This window comes from Artemia sp. Qi Xiang Cuo, chromosome 17, assembly GCF_049724085.1.
Source record: "Artemia sp. Qi Xiang Cuo chromosome 17, ASM4972408v1, whole genome shotgun sequence".
NCBI classification, from domain to species: Eukaryota; Metazoa; Arthropoda; class Branchiopoda; order Anostraca; family Artemiidae; genus Artemia; species Artemia sp. Qi Xiang Cuo.
In genome coordinates, this window is record NC_142810.1 from 29,351,327 (window position 1) to 29,372,508 (window position 21,182).

At 34.1% G+C, this 21,182-nt stretch overlaps 1 protein-coding gene across 3 annotated transcripts in view; it reads left to right on the top strand.

The window, feature by feature from the left end:
* The window catches only part of LOC148942080 (GATOR complex protein Iml1-like), a 168,864-nt gene extending 147,992 nt beyond the window's left edge, over nt 1-20,872 (top strand). For all 3 annotated transcript variants that reach the window (XM_089102921.1, XM_089102922.1, XM_089102923.1), the window contains 5 exons: nt 1-110; nt 3,000-3,160; nt 5,137-5,293; nt 15,174-15,466; nt 20,589-20,872. The exon at nt 1-110 is cut by the window's left edge and continues 70 nt beyond it. In XM_089102921.1, the coding sequence (XP_088959047.1) occupies nt 1-110; nt 3,000-3,160; nt 5,137-5,293; nt 15,174-15,466; nt 20,589-20,753 (886 nt within the window). In that variant the 3' untranslated portion in view covers nt 20,754-20,872. The remainder of the gene's footprint in view (nt 111-2,999; nt 3,161-5,136; nt 5,294-15,173; nt 15,467-20,588) is intronic.
* The last annotated feature ends 310 nt before the right edge of the window (nt 20,873-21,182 follow it).

Below are 21,182 nucleotides of genomic sequence, written 5' to 3' on the forward strand. Positions count from 1 at the left end.
TGACAGATATTTTGAAAATGATTTGTGCCAACTTATAAATTGTTTTAAGACTGAAGATGAAGAACTTTTAACTGACGCTTCAAAGAAATACAGAAATGATCTACACAAATGTGAGTTTTCCCCTTTATGGTCTGATGGGAATGTTAATGTATGTGTATTTTATTTATACTAACAAATTAAAAAGTAGGTAGAATGGGGTGTCGAAGATCATAGGGAACCTGAGATTACCTAAAAGTTGAATTCATTAATTTAAATGTTTTATAAACTCAAAAAATAAGTAAAATATAAAAACATTTCGAAAGGAAAATACACATATACAGAAGCTGTGAAATCCAAGGATAGCCCATATCCATAATTGTTTAGTGACCCGACGAGATGGAAGAGCTGGTGGTGTCAATGGAGTCCTAGCTTCAAAGAAGCCTTGTACATAGTTTCATATAATTCTGGTATTATAATTTTTCGCTGGTTTTCTATCAATGAATGTTTGAAACTTCGTGAAACAGAACGTAAATTAAAAGAAGAATTAATTTTGCAAGTAAGTATTTGCATAAAACTTTGAAGGCGTAGAAGGTGTAAAATATGACAGTTGATAGGAAGCTGCAAAACTTTGTCCTCGGATCCTTGGCTCGGGTCTTAGTAGCCTTTACCGTGTGTCTGTCTGGGGGGCTGAGGGATGTATTTTACATAAGGTAGAAAAAAATAATAATAGACGTACATTCTGGGGGGTAAATTAACTTGAATCGCTAACACACTAAAAAGACTCGAAACGAGCGATAAAGATAGTATATACAAATAAAAAGAGTCGTAGCCATTATTTCTCTTGTAGCCTTGGCAAACGGTGATACATAGAGAGAAAGTGCCTCTAATTTTTTTTTTTTTTTTTTTTTTTTTTTTTTTTTTTTTTTTTGCAAAAATCAGCTTTTCAATAAATAATTTATAAAAGCAAGCACGTTATAACTCAAGCTAAAAAAAATTTATGTTTGGAATATTTTACTGGTCGGTTTTTCTGGTCGATGCCACGTAATGCCGAGAAAAATAAATTAAAGGTTTTAACATGATCTGAACTTCTAGTTTAACCCAACATCTAAATAATCGAATTATAATCTTAACAATCAAAGCAACTGATTATAATTACTTTGTTTACGGGGTATATTAAAATTATTTAATTACAAATTTTTAAAGGTTTTTTTCATAAATGTGGGTAGCGTTTGCTTTTTTTTCTTCTGTTTGCGGTAAGTTTTAAAGTTTAGAATCACTTCTTTTGATTCTTTGTGAATATCTTTCATTGGTTGCATGTCGCTTCCGGCCAGTACTATTGGGTACTCTGAAATCCTCTTAACAACTAACAATCGTGAATAGACGAACATCAGCACGAAATACCAGTTGTTAATTTGCTTTTACGCTAGAATTCGGGTAGATTCGCAGAGCCTAATGTTCTTTTTGGAAAATTCGTCAAGCACTGCTCTCCGTCGTGTCGTCAATAATTTTCTATATTTTTACGAAACTTTTATTTCGTACAATTTTTACAATTTGTAAGTAGTTTTTACTGCTTTCAAAGGCAGTAGAAAAAAATGTCAGAAACCGAATCTAAGAGTGTCTAAAGGCTTTTAAGTCATCAAATATGCTTACCAGGAATAATTTGGCTGCCTTAACAACTGTACGTCAAGTGAGTTGAGAAGACAGAGTTGCTTATTTGTTATGCATAAATTTTGTCAAGTGGATTGTTTCAGTTAATTAAATAGCTTTGTTGGTAATAAAAATCGATGCAATGTAAAGAGACGAAAATGAAGGAGTGCGTACTGCATTACATACCTTAAGCCTCATAGTATCGCGGTGATTTGTAAGAAGTAAGAGGAGTTTGATTGTAAAAGAGTTTTTTTTTTTTTTTTTCACATGACTAGATATTAAAATCGAAGTAGAAAGTATTTTCGTAGCTATATGATTATATACGAGCATTTGAAAATCATAGTGGATTTTATATTATCATAAATATTTGTTGTGTTCGATCTGTAAGAGATGTCAAATAAATAGAAGACTAAAATCAATTACGAACAATAAGTGTTTTGTTTGGAAAACCAAAATATTTTTAGTTTTCCAAATAAGAGAAAATTTAAAATTGTTGGGTTTAGTAGAAAGGTTTCTTGTACTTACCCTAAAATTGCGAATGATCAGCAATAAAAAGATGCCTTTTTTACTAAAGTGAATGGCAAACCACTAGGGTAATCTAGCTTTTCAAACTTTGCATTAACAACCCCACCTTTTTTTCTCTCTCTCTCTCTCTTTTCTTTTAAAAAATATTATAAAAAAATTCCACTAATTTAAAATAGATTCCAAACAATCATTAAAAAAAAATTACATCAAATCTAAAATCCATAATCTAAAAATTCATAAAAATCCTATACTATTTCTACATGCTTTAAAAATATATTCAATCTTTTTTTTTTCGATTTGTTGAGTTTAACAGCCCCACTTTAGTTGTCTAATGTCTAAATATGGTTTTTAAAGTTTGGTGGCAGTATCATTAATACTAAAAAAAAAGTTAACTGCATTTTCATATATATATATATATATATATATATATATATATATATATATATATATATATATATATATATATATATATATATATATATATATATATATATTTGTGTTTGATACATGCGGGATTTTGAATATTTAATATATAGAGTGGCTTCTAATCATCCTATAGTTTTGATTTTTTTTCAACCACTTAAAGAGCTTTTTTTTAATAAGTAAACGGCTGGAATAATTTTGAATAAACTAATTGTTAATTGAGCAAAAGACAATTTCTTCATGACCCTACTCAGTTCTTTTTCTTTTTTTTTCTTTTTTTCATTTTATGAAACTGAGTACTACAATTACCCAGGGAGATTTATTTGAACCGTAAAAATAAATGGACCGTCAATCATGATTTTCAAGACACTATAGCCAGCTTTAATTGATAACCAATTATAAATAACATCAGTTTTTTCTTCCAGTGTCTGTCTTCAAAGAAGCGTACATCGACGTGGATGTCACTGGTCGTAGCGATCGAAAAGAATGGGGACACTTGCTTTATCCGTCTTATTTCACACCCAACGCGTCTTTTGTTGCGGTTTTGAAGTGGGTAGAAGCGACTGGAGTGGTTATATTTGATTTGGTAACTTTTAAAAATAATCACTTTTATACCAAATTGATTTACTGCACTTGTAAAGACTGGATAATATTTTTGAAGAAGATATGTTGGTTGAATGTACTAATGTCCTGGTGGAGTAATGATTCGCAGATTTTTAAGTGAAATTTAGGGGCGAATTTGATAATTTCCATTTAATCTCTGAGTCGCCCTTCGTTTTAAAATGATTTATTTTGGTTTTATAGTGTTTTTAGAAGGTCTTCTAGAGTTCTAGACACTTTCTAGGGAAGAAATTACTTATATCCCTCCCATGTGCTAGTGTAGAGTGATTTGCAAGAAAAAAAAAGTGGGGTCATAATTATTTTCGAAAGATTTAGAAGGGTATTGCAGAGGATTTATTGACAAAATAAGTTTAACATGTGCAAGACCTTATCCAGCGGGGTGGGGATGGGGGGCTACTGACTTTAACCCCCTTCCTCCCTTACCGACACAAAATGTAAATTAACAAACCAAAAGTCGACTTTGCCCCTCCCGTAAAACGCAACAAAAATGCATATAAACAAATTTTTGATCCGTTTTATAAGTTTTTTTGTACCCCCCCCCTCCCCTCCCAGCAAAAGTCCTGGATGTGCTCTTGAACATGTCCTAAGAATTTTCCTAGGGGTTAAGTCGACATTGTCTTTAAGATGAAACTTTTATTGCATGTCCTTCACAAATAGTGTCTAGCAGAATCTTTTTTTTTCCTTCATAATCACTAAAACCCAAGTTTGAAATTTTGTTTGACAAAAAAAATTTTATTTGTATACCATATCCCTTTTTGGTAGCTAATTTTCTATGGTTGTTAGAAATTTTTAGCAGTTTAGTTTCATCGGCCAGGGTGAAGGACAGACGAAGATTGCTTTCTTGATATCTTGACCTCTCTTTTATCCTCTCTCCAACAATGTGCATCATTATTTACTGTTCTTAGTTTATTTTTGTTCTTTACAAGTCTGAAACAATTTAAGTAGGCCTACTCGTACTTAATTTTACTCGTCTTTGTTTCTCTTTTATCTTTTCTTTTTTTCCTGATTTCATTTACTTTTTTCTCTTCTTTGTTTCGTATTTAGTTATTCTCTGCGGTGTGCGTGTAATTCAGCACTCGTTCAACTCAACCTCCGTTTAACTTAATCCCCATTGAACTTTACCCCATTCGGTAAATTTACTTTCGTTGACCACATCTAAAGGAAACACGCTAATAAAATGAAAGTAGTACTATTAGATTCCTTATTTTGTGCTCTTCCCAAATATTTTGGTGACATTTCTAGCGATGCCCCTCTCCCCCTGATGGGCCAAAATATAGCCTTAATAGTATATTTCTCCGTTGTTTTTGTTCTTTACAAGCCTGAAAAGATTTAAGTAGGCCTACTCTTACTTAATTTTACTCGCCTTTGTTTCTCTTTTTTCTTTTCTTTTTTCCTGACTTCATTTACTTTTTTCTCTCCTTCGTCTCGTATTAAACTATTTCCTGCGGTGTGCGTGTAAATCAGCAGTATTAGAGTCCTTATTTTGTGCTCTTCCCAAATATTTTAGTGACATTTCTAGCAGTGCCCCCTCTCCCCCTGATGGGCCAAGATATAGCCTTAATAGTATATTTTCCATTGGTTTGTATCTAGTAACAGGTTATGTCCTCTTTGTTAATCTGTATTCTCAGATTCTTGATCTGGTATAAAGTTTTCCTCCAAGAGATCTCAACACAATTGTTGGATCAAAATATTATTTGAAGTGATTAAAAAGTATGAATAACAATGGACGGAAACATGAAAATCTGATTAATGGAAACATGGTGAGATTATAAAGTAAGAATTTTGTTGTTTTAGTGTTTACTTTTGTTTTTATATATCCTAGGGCTTAATTACAATTATAGAGTAAGAGTTTAATTGTTTTACTGTTTTTGTATATTCAGAATTTTCTTGAATTAGGTTTTTTTTTTTAGCATTTGTTTTCTTTATTTTTTATTTTTCAAGGTTTTGGGCTGGGTTAGAAAAGCACAAATGAATGGCTTCCTTTTGGTTCCTATGCCAATGGATCCACTTTTTATTGGCAACAGTGGGCGGTGTGATCCTTTTCGTGCGCCTTTGACTATACCAATGAATGTCAAAATTATAGAAGAATGTCTTGAAAGTAAGTAGCTATTTCTTTGGAGATTTTTCAGTAGTGTATGAACAGTTCATATTCATAGGCAAATAGGATCAATCCCTATAACAAACAAAGAAGAAAAATTCAGTTTGAAGATCAGATTCTGGCTTCATACACCAATCATCAGGTGATAAAAATCTCCAGAATTTGTGTGGTGTTTTGCTCATGGGTTTCGAGAATTCTCTTAAGTACATTTTGCAATAGATTTGGTTAGATCGGCTTCTTAATAATCATACATTTTTCAGTTTTATTTATTTAATTTAATATCAATTATTGATAATAAAATTTTGCATAAACATATTCCCTCCAAATGCCACAGCATGATATGGAGGTAGGATAATCAAATAAATCCACAAAAAAATACGTTAATCACAGAACGGGTTTAAGCCACATTCCTTGATTACTACATCATGTACCCTGCTACCACTAACATAACACTCAACTCCTTTCATGTCACACATTAATCAAAATAGAAATACTAATATTAACGATTTAGTACCATTTTGTTCTATAAACTATGTATCCTGTTAATTTAATAATTAAAATCATACATAGAAAACAATCCAATTTTCAACAGCCTTTTAAATTTACTTAAATCGCAACTAGTTTTAATATCCCTTATCTGACGAATTCCATACCTTAGCCCCTCTAAAAACACAAGAAAAACCAGACCTAGACGTAATCAAATTATTAATAAAAATTGTATTCATTCATCCATGATCGGCTCGCCTCCAGAAACATCAACCGGGCTGAAGCGACAACCCCCGACCTGAAACGACCAGTCTGGAGAAGACTGACGGCACTGACGACTGGTTCTCTCTACGCTGGCGACTCAGCCGAGCAAGATCTTTAAGTAAAGTAAGTAAGACCTTGTGTCATGGAAATAAACCTCATTAACATGTTTGAATTCACTAGTAAAAGAAGCAGACTTACCTTTGACTCATTTATACATGAAAACACCAGTATAAAAATCACGGAAAGTAGCCGCTGGAAGTATTTTGAACTTGACGTAAGCCTGACGACACGGTCCAGAACAGTTTATTCTAAAAAGTATTCTAATAACTATATTTTGCAAAAATCGGACAGGGCGAAGAATTGAGACAGTCCCCAGCCATATTGAACACCAGTGAAAAAATATAGAGATGGATTAAACTAAAATTATGTCCTTCGAGGAACAATTTTTAAGTTTTCAAAACATACCAATATTTCTAGCTTATATATTTGAAACTTTCTCAATGTGACCTTTAAATGAGAGTGATTCATCCACAATAATACTAATATATCAGACACATGACGTCCTCCATATTGAAAGGCCCCCATCTTCAACTGAACTATCCATGGATAACAATTACCAGACCATTCAATAACAATAACATTAGACTTATTGTAATTAATAGCAATCTTATAACGCCTCATCCAGATAGATATCTTCTGAATAGTACTAGACAGAGAAGTAACCAACGATTCAGTCGTTTTCGCACTCACAATTCGAGCTGTGTCACCGGCAAACATCAGAAGAGAAACATTAATCTCTTGATATGTAAAGTGATTCACAAGTCGCCAATATTATTGATTTATTTTTGTGATAAAAATCAAAAGTGGCAATATTGTTTTTTATTTTTGGCACTAACCCTTAATTTTAGGGAATTGCTTTTTTATTACAAAAACTTGAATTGCTATTATATTATTATATAAATTATGTATTACTGAGTGACAATATTTTTTTGTTTTTAGCACTAACCCTTAATTTAGGTAATTGTCTTATCAAACAGTTCGTGGTAACGAACTGTAAGTAAGGAGCGACCCGGCTCAATGGTAACCGAAACTCTAGAAAACGGGTTATTGATACCAATAGATATATCAAAAGAATCAGATTTCAATGCTGATTTCAAATATATAACTTTCATCAAGTTTAGTGCTACCCATCAAAAGTTACGCGCCTGAGAAAATTTGGCTGATTTTCAAAAAAGGGGGAAAGACCCCTAAAAGTTATAGAACCTTAATGAAAATCACACCATCATATTCAGCGTATCAGAGAACCCTACTGTAGAGGTTTCAAGCTCCTATCTACAAAAATGTGGAATTTTACATTTTTTGCCAGAAGAAAGATCACGGATGCGTGTTTATTTGTTTGTTTGTTTGTTTGTTTGTTTGTTTGTTTTGTTTTTTTTTCCAGGGGTGATCGTATCGACCCAGTGGTCCTAGAATATCTTGGGAGGGCTCATTGGAACGGAAATTAAAAGTTCTAGTGCCCTTTTTAAGTGACCAAAAAAATGGAGGGCAACTAGGCCCCCTCCCACGCTTATTTTTTTCCCAAAGTCACCCGATCAATTTTGAGATAGCCATTTTGTTCAGCATGGTCGAAAATACGATAAATATGTCTTTTAGGATGACTTAATCCCCGAAGTTCCCAGAGGGAGGGCTAAAAGTTATGAACTTTACCCAATGTTAACATATAGTATTGGTTATTGGGAAGTATACAGAAGTTTTCAGGAGGTTTTTTTTCTGGTAGTGGGAGGGAAGGGTGGGTCGGTGGTTATGTTGGAGGATCAGTTCATGAAGGAAGTTTTCAGGGGGGAAGGGATATCGCCATGAAGGAGGCGCCGGACTTTCCAGCTTTATTTATTGGTTCTTGAGAAGTATACAACCATTTTCAGGAAGGATTTGTTCTGGAGGGGGGAGGGCTAGACGAGGGGATTACTCTGGATAATATTTCCGTTGAGGATGTTTCTTTGGGGTCAGGGACATTTCTATGAAGGGGGCGCCGGATTTCCAAGCATTATTTAAAAAACGATCAGAAATTAAATAAAAAAAAACAAATTTTTTCAACTGAAACGTAAGAAGGAATATTAGAACTTAAAACGAAGAGAAATTATAAAGTATGTGAGGGGGTTCTCCCCCAAGTCAATACCACGCGCTTTAAGCTACAGTTTTTTTTTTAGTGCTTTAAAAAGAGCTATCCATTCTAAGTAAACGGCCTTTGTGATTTAGGGGTTTCTGAATCAAAATTTTTTTTAACTTTTAACGTAAAGAGCGTGGTATTGACTAAGGGGAGAACCCCTTCATATAAGTAATAACATATACGTAATAAAAAAAAACAATAAAAAAACAAGCGATACGGCTCAATAGTAATCGAAACTTTTAAAAACGAAATTTTGATGTGAATAAATGTATCAAAAGAATGTGTTTATAATGCTGATCCTAAATATATAAATTTTATTAAGTTTAGTATTACTCATCAAAGGCTACGAGCCTGAGAAAATTTACTCGATTTTTTAAAGAGGGGGTAAACATCCCCTACAAGTGAAAGAATTTTAATGAAAATCCCACCGTCAGATTCAGCGTATCAGAAAACCCTATTACATAGGTTTCAAGCTCATATCTGCAAAAATCTGCAACTTTGTATTTTTTGCCAGAAGAAAAATATACGAATATAGAAGTTAGTTACGTAAGTTAATTTGTAAAGACATCCATTTAGCAAAAGAAAAGTAAAATTTTTATACAAATAAAAGCTGCATTAACTAAAAAACGATGAGAAATTAAATAAAAAAAAACAAGTTTTTTAAACTGAAAGTAAGGAGCGACATTAAAACTTAAAACGAACAGAAATTATTCCGTATATGAAAGGGGCTGTCCCTCCTCAACGCCTCGCTCTTTACACTAAAGTTTGACTCTTTATTACAACTCTATTTTTTTAAACGATAAAAAACTTTAGCGTAAAGAGCGGGACGTTGAGGAGCGGACAGGCCTTTTCATCTAAGGAATAATTTCTGTATGCGTTAAGTTTCAATGTTACTTCTTAATTTCAGAAAACTTATTACTTTCAAAAAACTTGTTTTTTTTTAGTTAATATAAAATTAAGAATCAACCTAGTTCTTTGACGAACGCTAAGAATAAAAGAAAAATATCAAAAGTAGATTGAGTCACATCGACCTCTGAAAGGTTGAGCAATACCTAAATTGTAATTTGTGTTTACGTTGTTTTACCTCCTCTGTCTTTTTTGTCTTGATATTTAAACTCCAACCGTTCATTTACCTTACTGCGTTTAATATTAAAATTTCATAAAAATTTGAATATATTGAAAGCGGGCAAGACTTTTAATAAGACGGTGAACTTTCCAAAGAAAATAACAAGAGACCTTTTTGTGCAAATATTGATAAAAGCCCGAATATTTTGGCTTCACATCGGTAAAACCTAAGTCGTTGATTTGCCAACCGGGTTGGCCCTCTATAAGTCAAAAGTGGGGTCAATTTTGGGACCCAACAGCTTGAAGCTATCTAAAATCCGATATGGCGATTGTTAATTTAGTCCTCAGGAAAGTCACTAAACTAATTTAGGTACCGATGGGTTCTTACATTTTAAAAACCATTTTGCTGAGGAAATATCGTCGATAATGTTGACGGAAGAAAACAGGGACCAAATATTCGTTTATGCACAGCCTCTACCGCGCTCCTCCCCCTCTGTTCGTAGGATATAAGAATGTAGTCGTCAGAAAGAAATCTTTATCTTTGATATAAATTATCCTTGGCTGTTCTAACCAAAGAAAACTGAAGGACAAATTTCCTAAGGGCCCCATCCCTCGGATTAGTCCCGCCTGTTAGGAGGATGAGGGAGGACTCACAATTTCTCCTCTCATTTCAACAAATACCTTTTTTGTTTCTTTTTTTTTCGCAAAAAATGCCAAACGCCCTCATGCTAACGTAACTTTTTTGTGTTTTCAATTTAAAAAAAAAAAATACACAAACATTTTTTGCGAATTTGGGCTATTAATCAGAACCAACTTAAAAAAAAGAATTGTTGGAACAGAAACTAGATTCATTGGGTTTACTAGGGTGCCCGGATGAGGAAACCGCTGTACTGACATTAGATACCTTTGCACCTCGAAATAAGGAAATTACTGTCCCAACTTCAGACTCCAAAGAGCACCGACCTGGGCACCGAAGATCCGATTTCAATGAGAACCTTTTCACACCCTTTATCAACGGGCGAAAAATAAGATGAAGTAAAAAATTATAAGTCAAACTTAATTGTTCAAGCACTAACACTAGGCAGCGTGACTGCTATACACTGTTGTGTATGTTCGAGTTGTCTTCTCATATCTGAAGCCAACTTAGACATTCGCAATAGTACATATCAGTTATTGCTTGTGTTTTTGTTTTGATTATCATACTGGACATGTTTAATACCAATAATTATCTGTTATCAGATGTGAGTTGCTTTTGTTTTTCTGTACATCTTTTTATGTTTAAGTTTGTTTGATTAAGCTAGCTGTGCTGCAGGAGCAACATTTTTGTTTTGTCCTCTTTTTCCCTAGTCCGCCAATTTCAGTTTATTGCTAGAAAGTGATAAGGGTCTTACCTCCGCCGCTTTTACGGAATATGTGGACTTCAGGTTGGATTGATGATCATGACATTACATTTTGGAAAACTATGTATAATTCTGGCCTGGGGCCAAATAGGATGATTTTCGCTAATAATTGAGCCACAGCCTATAGCCTGTGAGTTGAAGTGGGGTTCTATAGTGCAGATCGGAGAAGATTACCTGAAATTATGCGCATAAGCTTTCGTCCCATTGAGCCATGTTTTTGTTTTCCACTTAAAAGCTCCATTCCAGTAGGCAAGCAGGCAGGCACCAGTTTCAAACTGAAGCTTGACTAAAATCGAAAAGTACTTAAAATTTCCGAGAGTTACCTGATCCAATCGCCAAAGAATTTAAAGCTTTCCCTATTCTCCTTTCTAAGTAGTGATGTTAGAAAGTTCGCCCATGGCATTAAAATCTACTTTTAAACCATCACAGGTAGATTTTTTTTCAACGCTGACTTATAGTCTTGATGGGTTGACAATTTCAGAATTGTGGTAAACACTAAGAAAAACGTCTTGTTCAAATTTTAAGACGAGGGAGGGACATATAGTAACAATCGGCTGTTGTACCTTGTTCATCATCGGGATGAGTAGTTGGCATCTTTTGCAAGTCGGCTATTGCTTCATAATTGCTTCTGGTGCATTTGAGGGTATAAAAACTTCGGTTTCATGTCTTCTACGAGGAGGGACTTGCAATCAAAAGCAGCTTTTTAATGTACGGTTGTCTTCTTGGTTAAGGGTTTAGATACGCCATTTCAAAAATTTCAAGGGATTGCCAACTTCAGTGTTGTGTGGCCCAAATTCTAAGACTTGTAAGCAATGATAGGCTGTTACTCCTTGGTCATTTTTGTAACGAGGCGCTGACTTCTTTTACTAGTTGGTGTACCTATCATTGCTTCTGACGCGTTTGAGGTACGGAAAATTCGGTTTCATGTCCGCTACGGAGAGGGACGTGCAATTAAGATTAGATTGTTAAAGTGCAGTCATCTTCTTGGTTAAGGATTTATGTACACCATTTCAAATTCCGATGGGTTGTCAACTTTGATGTTGTGATACATATTAAAAAAAAGGCATTGTCCAAATTCTAAGAGAAGGGAGGTACCTGGTTCAAGGGGCTAGCGACTCAAATTTTGGTCTACACATTAAAAGAAAAAATCAGAAATAAAATTCTGAGCTGTTTTAGAAACTTAAAACTAATATCTGGGATTTAGAGCGTTATCATCTTTTTCAGTCGGGAAATTGGGCCTTTCTAGCTGGTGTACTTATTCTTGGCTCCCAATATGAATTTTAGGCTATGACAAATAATTCATCTACATATCCTCTGCTTCTGACACAAACGAGGGTAAGAAAATTTGTCTCCATCTGGTTACGCAGAGATTATAAATAAAAATATATCGTAATGATGTAGTCCCCAATTATTATATAAAAGAAAAGTTGCAGCAGTATGATTATTTAAAAAACTAAGGATAGATTCATTGTACTAATCACACTCTACATATTACTAATCGTGTGTGTGATTAGTACATAGTACGAGTGTGATTAGTACATAGTACTAATCACACTCTATAGGATGATATTGTAAGTTTTAATCCGTAACGATGCCAATGATTAAAAAGGATAAGGTACAACTGGCAAAAATTCAATATATACTTCCTTTTTTAGTCCCTGCTTATACCATGTTCCTCTTCGGTAATAAGGGGTTGGAATGTCTTGCTAGTGTCTGTGTCTATTATTGGCTTCTGGTACATTTGAGGATACGAAAAATAAGGGTCTTTCTCCTCTACTGAGAGGGACGTGTAAGTTAGAATTGGCTGTGAGGGACGGTAGTCTTCGAAGATGAGGCGTCAGAAACTTGTGCAAATTAGTTAACCTTTTTTGGTTGTCCCGGCCAGATTTGACCTCGGTGGGGGGAAGTTTCAGGAGGTATGCTGTAGTGAAAACTTATAAGTTGTAAGAACTGAAGTCCTTGGTATTCTATTTACATAAACAATTCACTTATTTTCATTAGATATGAAAATATATAAATTACACATTTTTCATTATGCAGTCAGTTTCTCAAAACATGTTTTTTAGTTTTTTCTTACTATAGAGTCTGGAAGGGGATGTACATAAGAAGGCGGATTCTGAAAACTACAATAGAGAAGGATTTTTCAACCGAGGAGATCATAAGTGTACCCTTATTCTGCTTCTCAGGCTTTTCACTCAAGAAGGTGCTATATGGCACTTCACGATGGAGTTATTACGAAGAACTTGTAAAAGGCGCGTGAAAAAAGGCAGTAACTTTTAAACGTAGTATTAAATATTTTTCTGCTATATTGTGGTAACCTGCTTGCCCTGACAGAAAAAAAAATTAGGAACAAATAATAAGATACATGCTAACCATGCAAAAAAAGCAAGTTTTGTCCTTTTTAATATTTAATAAAAAAAAAAAAAAGTTTTCTTTTTAACTGAAAGTAAGTAGCGACATTAAAAGCCTCGCTCTTTACGCTAAAGTTTTTTATTGTTTTAAAAAATTAAGTTGCGAGACAGAGTCAAACTTTAGCGTAAAGAGCGAGGCATTGAGGAGGAAACAGCCCTTTTTATATGCTGAATCATTTCTGTTAGTTTTAAGTTTAAATGTCGCTCCTTACTTTCAGTTAAAAAACTTGTTTTTTTTATTTAATTTCTGAACGTTTTCGATTTAGTGTAGATTTTATTTTGGTTCACCGTGTATGAATAATTAAGGCTGAATTTGCATACTAGTTTTACTTTTTTTAGCTAATTGGCTTTCTCGAAATTTTGTTCTGACGTAATTTACGAATTAACTTGCGTAACGAATATCTACATTCTTATGTTTTTATTACGTATATTAGAGAGTTCGCCTCTAGTCAATACCTCGCTCTTTACGCTAAAGTTCGAATTTTGTTCGAATCACAAACCCCTGAATCACAAACGCCGGTTAATTAGAATAGAAAGCTCTTTTGAAAGTACTAAAGAAACTTTAGCGTAAAGAGTCAGGTATTGACTAAAGGGCGAAACCCCTCATATACGTAATCATTTCTGCTCGTTTTAAGTTTTAATGTTGCTCCTTACTTTCAGTTGAAAAAAACTTGTTTTTTTTTAAATTTAATTTCTGATCGTTTTTTTAAATAATGCTGGGAAATCCGGCGTCCCCTTCATAGAAATGTCACTTCCCCCAAGGAAACATCCTGTATGGAAAGACTCTCCCCCGTAACCCCTACTCCGACCCACCTCGCCCCAGAGAAAAATTCCTCCTGAAAACTACTATATACTTCCCAATAACCAATACTATATATAAGCAATGGGCATAGTTTATAACTTACAGCCCTTCCCCCGGAAACTGTGGGGCATTAAGTCATCCTCGAAGACATATTGATTAGATTTTCGACTATGCTGAACAAAATGATTATCTCGAAATTTTGATTCGGTGACTTCGGGAAAAAAATGAGCGTGGGAGGGGGCCAAGTTGCCCTCCAATTTTTTTGGTCACTTGAAAAGGGCACTAGAACTTTTAATTTTTGTTTGAATGAGCCCTGTCACGATATTCTAGGACTACTGAATCAATACGATCACCCCTGGGGAAATAAAAAAAAAAAATAAACACGCATCCGTGATCTTTCTTCTGGCAAAAAATACAAAACTCAACATTTTTGCACATAGAAGCTTGGAACTTCTATAGTAGGGTTCTCTGATACGCTGAATCTGATGGTGTGATTTTCATTAAAGTTCTATGACTTTTAGGGGCTGTTTGCTCCTTTTTTCAAAAATAAGGCAAATTTTCTCGGCTCGTAACTTTTGGTGAGAAAATCTAAAACTTAATAAAACTTATATATTTGAAATCACATACAAATACAAATCTTTGTAAGTAACTTTTAGCATCCTTTTTTTAGAATTTCAGTCACTACTTAACCATGTCGCTCCATACTTAAAGACCGTCACCACGAATTGTTTGATAGGGTACTCAGAACAGGAGCTTAGAACATGACATATCGATTAGATATCTTAGAATCTGCACTCCCCGATGTTTTAAATTTTGTCACAAAATGACAGAAAACGACACTTTGCCGTGGCACCATCTTGTCACCCCAGTATCCTTGTGATTAGCAGCTGGCAATTTGTGAATAAAGACGGAAATCACTACCACATTCATATCATTTTGTAAGGATGTGTGTGTAATTGAACCCTAAGCAACTGAACCGATGTAACTGAACTCTCGTTCATCTAACTCAATGTGCATCTCAACCCCGCTTAAACTAACCCTGGTGTAACCGAAACCCCGTGCAAGTGAACCCCATTTAGTTGAGACCAACTAAACCCTCGTGCAATTGAATCCCGTGTATGTATAGGATAAAGTTTACCCTAATAAAGAGAAATGGATAGCAATTTCGAACATGTTATTTTTCTGCGTTCTTTTGTTGGCTGGTTTTTTTTTTGTTTTGTTTTTTTGTCTTGGAGATTTAATTCTTTCTGAGAATATTCTTATTGGTATTTTGTTTAAATTTTAGAATTTCCGGTCAGTCATTGGCTCCACCGATTGTGGCTGCTTCATGATGCTATTGCCCGACGATTTAGCTACATACCTTCAATATTTGAGAATACTCGTCGGTTTCAAGTGCAGTACGTACATGCCACCGGGTACTCATTCCTAGTGATGCCAATTGCTCCAGAAAAGGATTCTACGGTGTCCATATCCAATAGACTGTCACATTTCTCAAAAGGTGGCTCTTTGTATGCCGACAGGAACTTTGGTTCTGACTATGGTCTTCCTTTAATCGAAAAAAATGGACTTAGGATGCCGGTATGCGTTTTTACTAAAATAGCTTTGAATATTTTAGAATATTTTCCTTTGTTCCTGTGACAAGTTATGTAATATCTGTAATGAACCTGAAATATATTACGCGACCTAAAACTACCTAACACTTGATTGGTTGGTCCAAACTCCTTCTGCGGGTTCCACTTTCATTTCAAGAAATTTAGTAGTATTTTTATGCGTTATGTCTTCTTTCTGACTTGCAACGTAGCATTAAAAAAAAAAGCTTCTGACATCAGAATTGCTTCTGTTGGGTCTTGAAGCCAGGGGAGTATCTTCTTCTTCAGACAGATGACCAATAGATAGCAGTAAAAAGTGTCATTTTTCTGTTTTTCCCCTATCCTGTGTTGTTGTTTTTTTTTACGCAACGCCCTTCGAGTCACCTATTCCTCACAATTTGTCATTTTAGCTGATTTATTTGATAAGGAAATAAGGTATAAAAACAAATATTTCAGAGAAATCAAGCACAAGATAAACATGTTTTCTTTCTCCTTAGATGATCCTGTTTTTACAGGATTCGTGAAATTTAACCATGAGGATCAGCGGAATTATAACTCCTATGATATTAGATTTTGTAACTATTTTATTATTGTCTTTGTCTTCTGGAAGAATTTCTGTTCTAAAATATGTGTTAAGTCGAAGTAAGTAACTAGAAAAATTGTCTGCATGTATTTTAAACATATAGATGATTATCTATAATTTTTTGCTTCTATACTACAGGTAAAAATGTATACAAAGGGGCTTAAAAGGCTACAGGGTAAGAACATATTCTGAAAGCATAATTCTTTTTTTGGAACGGATTATTATAGGTCATCATTTTTTTTTAAAAAATGCACGTCAAAACGTGACAAATGAAATATCTGAAGAGGGACTTACTGTAGCCTTGACTTGACTTGCTTTATTTACTACTAATTACAAAATAAACTATATACAAGCAACCGCCCGGGGAAGGCTCAAAAAGCCTGATGAAAGACGGCTGCAATCCTCTATTTCTCTACCTTTTAATAAGTTCCTTTAAAAAAAAAAGAAAGAAAAAAAAAAAAACAAAAAAAATAAAAAAAAAAAAAAAAAACAAAGACATTAATAATGACAATAGTAATAAATTACCTTCCCTCTACCAATAAATGCTTTTTTATTTTTAATTTAAACAACCCAATGTGTTTAGCTTCCCGAACGCCAATTGGGATATCATTCCAAATAACTGGAGCCAAATACCGAATTCCGAAACCTGCACGTGTGGTGTCTCGATACTCAACCGTAAAATTTTCGGCCTCTCTTGTCGCATACCTGTGGAGTGAACCATTTACGCGAAAAAAATTTGTAAAAACTGGAGGACATACATCATTCCAACATCTATAGGCAAAAATAGTAGCTTGGTAATCGCGAATCTGACCAATGTTAAGCACTCTTAATTTTTTAAAACATGACGCGGTATCATTCACATTTTCTATATAATTCCCAAGAAGACGTACTGTTTTATTTTGTAAAATCTGCAGTCTCTTGAAATTTGCATAAAAATTGCTAGACCAAATGACACAACCATAAGAAATATAAGGCGCAACAATACTATGATACAATAATAAAAGAACCGATAATGGTAAAAAATGCTTCAAACGACGTAAAATTCCCAGACCTCTAGCAACTTTAGCTGCAACAAGATCACTATGGTGCTTCCAAGACAAATTACAATCTAGCTGGAAGCCCAAATAACGAACCTCATGCACCTGTGACAAAGGCTTACCATTAAATAATATCTCTCCATCAACACTCGGAGGCTTACCAACTCTCCTAAAAATCATAAAATTAGTTTTTTTAACATTCACTGACAAAAGGCTGAAACTTGTAAATACATAAAATGACTTTAAAACCCTATTTACTTTCAAAAATAGATCATCAATCATTCGACTAGACATAGTTAAAGCATTATCATCCGCGAAAGTCGTGATAAAATCCTCTGGTACGTAAAAACGCGTTGAATCACCATACACAAGGTACAGAAGTGGTCACAAGAAAGATGCCTGAGGTATACCACACTTAAATTGATAGGGATAAGAAAATACATCATTTAAAACAACTTGAATAGATCTTCCCCTTAAAAACTATCAAACCATTTCAGATAATTACCACGAACTCTAAGGGACTGTAGATGTTTGAGTAAAATTTTAAAATCCACTATCAAACGCCTTTCTAAAATCAATAAAAACAGTCAAAGGGATTTCACCACGTTCAAAGCATCTAATTACAATATCACAGAGAGAATGTACGGCGTCCGACGTCGAGTGACCTTTTCTAGAGCCGAACTGAGTTTCACTTAACATCCCAGTTTTCGTAAGATAATCATATAGCCTTTTATGCAAAATGTTTTCAAATATTTTTGAAAACAGGGGAAGGACTGATAAAGTTTTATAATTTTCGATATCTAGTTTAGACCCACCTTGATGGAGAAGGATGACTTTTGCCCTTTTAAGCGCATCGGGGAATACCCTGTTTCCAGGGAAAGATTGATTATGTGGACGAGACATGGTATTAAATAACACATCACTTATTTAAAAGTCTTCAAATTAATTCTATCTGTCCCTGCTGAATTAGATTTGATTGTTTTCACAACCTTCAGAATTTCATCTCCAGTACATGGTTGAAATTCAATTTCATTTCCAATTCCTCTTTCATCCAAAAATTCGTCCTTTAAGGAATCATTATTAAAATTCACTAACCCTTCCGCCTGCACATTTTGACCAATATTTGAAAAGAACTCAGCAAATTTATTAGTAATAATAGTTTCATCACTCACTGCTTCTCCTTGAATCAGCAGCGAATTGGGTGGAGCTTCTTTCCTCTTTCCTAGTAGGCCATTTATAACCTTCCAAGTTCCTCTCGCATTATCCTTATTTAAACTCAGTTGGTTAGCAAAATATTCTTTTTTAGCTTTTCTTCTCATTGAGTTCACTTTATTGCGTATTATTTTAAACTCTTTCAATTTCTTGACACACTTAATATTTAAATAATCTGCTTACACTTGATTTCTTAAATCTGACGCTTCAAGAATTTCTGTAGTTATCCAAGGCTTCCTGGTTTGATCCTTATGCTGTTTCACAAATTTAACTGGGCAAGTCTTGTCATAAATTGGCTGTAAGATCCCCATCATTCAATCATATTTCCCAGAAGCGTAATATTTTGTCTCCATACTATTTCTAAGAGCAGTGCTTCTCAACTCATCACCAAACCTCTGTAAGTTGTCCTTTTTTAACGACAGAGTCTTCACTTTTTTTCTTTCATTTCTTTCTGTGAGAACACAAATTAACGTTCCGACAACTGGGAAATGGTCAGAACAAAGGTATAGAGCCACATCAGCATAACTACGGCCCAGATACTTCGAACCAACAAAAATGTTATCTATGAGAGTGGCTGAATGACTCGTAACACGTGTTGGAATATTAGCTAGGGGAAAAAGATGATTAGCAACCATCAAATTAAAAAAATCAAGATTCACTCCATTCAGCGATAGCAGATCAAAGTTAAAATCACCCATACAAATAAAATCTAAACCTGTCTGAGACACCGCACGCGTAAGTTGATCAAATCCACAACAAATAATGTATCGTGTATTCATCTCGTGTATTCATCAGTTATTTTCGTATTTAAATTTTTTTCTGTAAGTCTATTTAACCACTTTGGTTTTATATCTTCAGTTTCTAAGGAACTCCCTATATAGCGAACACTTTGCTCCTAGTTTCAAAAACATCTGTGAAGAGATTTGCCCAAGATATTGGCATGGGAGAGGGCAAACCTTAAATATTATTCTAGATCGGTTAAGTTAGCAGAAGCTGCTCTATGTTGCACATAGACATACTGAATGGATGATTCAAGATCAAAATGTATAACTAACCATGAGAAAATGTGTGTTCTCCAAACTATATTCTCGACTTGAGATATTTTGCCTTTTCTACAAAATCCGACCAAGTTCATCCGTGATACAATCGACAAGGGGCAATTGAATCATAGGAACAATACGAATACTCATAATGTAGCTCTAAGGAGAATAAACGTTTCATGGTTTTGCCCTATATACCTGTTCAAAGTATAAAAAAAAAAGGAAGAAAAATCTGTTGAAAGCTAATATTACACCTTACTTTCAGACAATACAACTTTTATCAAATTTTCTTGACTCGGAAAAATAAAAAACGCTTAGAAAGTTAGGAGTAACTGTACAGTATTCCATGTTATTGTGGCAAACATTGGACTCAAACTCAGAAATTTCAGGGACGGCTTATTGAGTTCCGAAAGAAAGCTACTTTAATGCTTATTTCTAGTCTGGGTGAACATCTTTTTAATTTCTAGAGTAAATTGAGAAGGCCAATATTCAAGGAGAAAGTAATTGCACAATGGTCAAGGGAGCCAATAAAAAGAATTGTTTTTTTTAGATTTAGCAATAAAAAGAGAGGCATAGGAAACCCACAGTTACGATTATGTTTTGAAAAATGAAAACACGATGGAATCAGTGCAAATCAAGGAATTATTTAACGACTAAACAGGTCAATTATATTTCTGTTGTTAAATAGATTATTGATTTTAGCTATATTCTAGATTGAACGCGAGTAATTTGAATTTTTTTTTCGCCGCTCGGCTTTTTATTTTTTACTTCCTTTAGATCTTCAGTGTGTTTTTGTTTTTTTTTGTATTTAGCCTCGCGATTTATTTTTTATTTTTTTTGGCTAGGATAGGCTAGGTATAAAAGGTTGGAGCTGTTCCGGTGATATGAGATGTTTGGGGTCAAACAGATGGATCCTATCAACGTGCACTTGTCTAGTTTCTGGCTCTTATCTTTAAATGTTATTTTAAACCTAGCATTAGAGCCTTATTTAATTTTTGAAAAGAACATATAGGTTTTTCTTCTTGATATGAAACATTCTCTTTTATGTTTTCTATTTTTAAAGTCATTCAGTACCAAAAGGGGGCTCAACTCTAGACAGTTCCAGAAGCTTGATTGTAACAAGTTATTTATGGTCATGTGTTAGTAAAGTTGACTTGAAACATATACTATATTTTAAACTTCTTAGATTAGTTTAGTCTGACACCTAATGGCACGTACTAAGCTGATTCTTCTTTTTAGTGTGGCTTCCTCTGGGTTGCAAATTATCTATTAACAAAGAAGTGGAAAGTGTCTCAGACGAAGGAATCACAGATTGTTGACGAAAATGCTCATAGTAAGTGCTTCCAGGACCTGGCCAAGTTCTGCCAGGATGAGACCTTTTTACGTGATTTCTTTAGACTGTGATATCTGTGCTGTTTTGTCTGACATTTTGTTATAATTTTGGTATTAGTAAATAGCATTTATCCATATAATGTAAAGTTATGATTTGTATCTTAGCATCCTTGAATTAAAAACAGTTTAGAACACAATAGAATATCTTTATTCACTAAAATAGCTGATAGCTACCAAAAGTGTTGAAAATAAATAAATCAAGCACAGTCGTCAGTTTCTTGTCAATCAAAGTGAAGCTAATAGCCAATCGACATTTGGTATTCTTAGCAAATTTACAAGCTTACATTTTCTGGATCCTATCACCACACGCTTGTTTAGCTTTTTTGAACATTACGGAGAAAAAAATGTCTTTGGTAAATTTTTTCTACCAAACCGAAAAATAATGTCGGTCTCTATTTCGGAAACGAATTGGAGTTTTGTTTTTTTAATTCCAAAAATGTC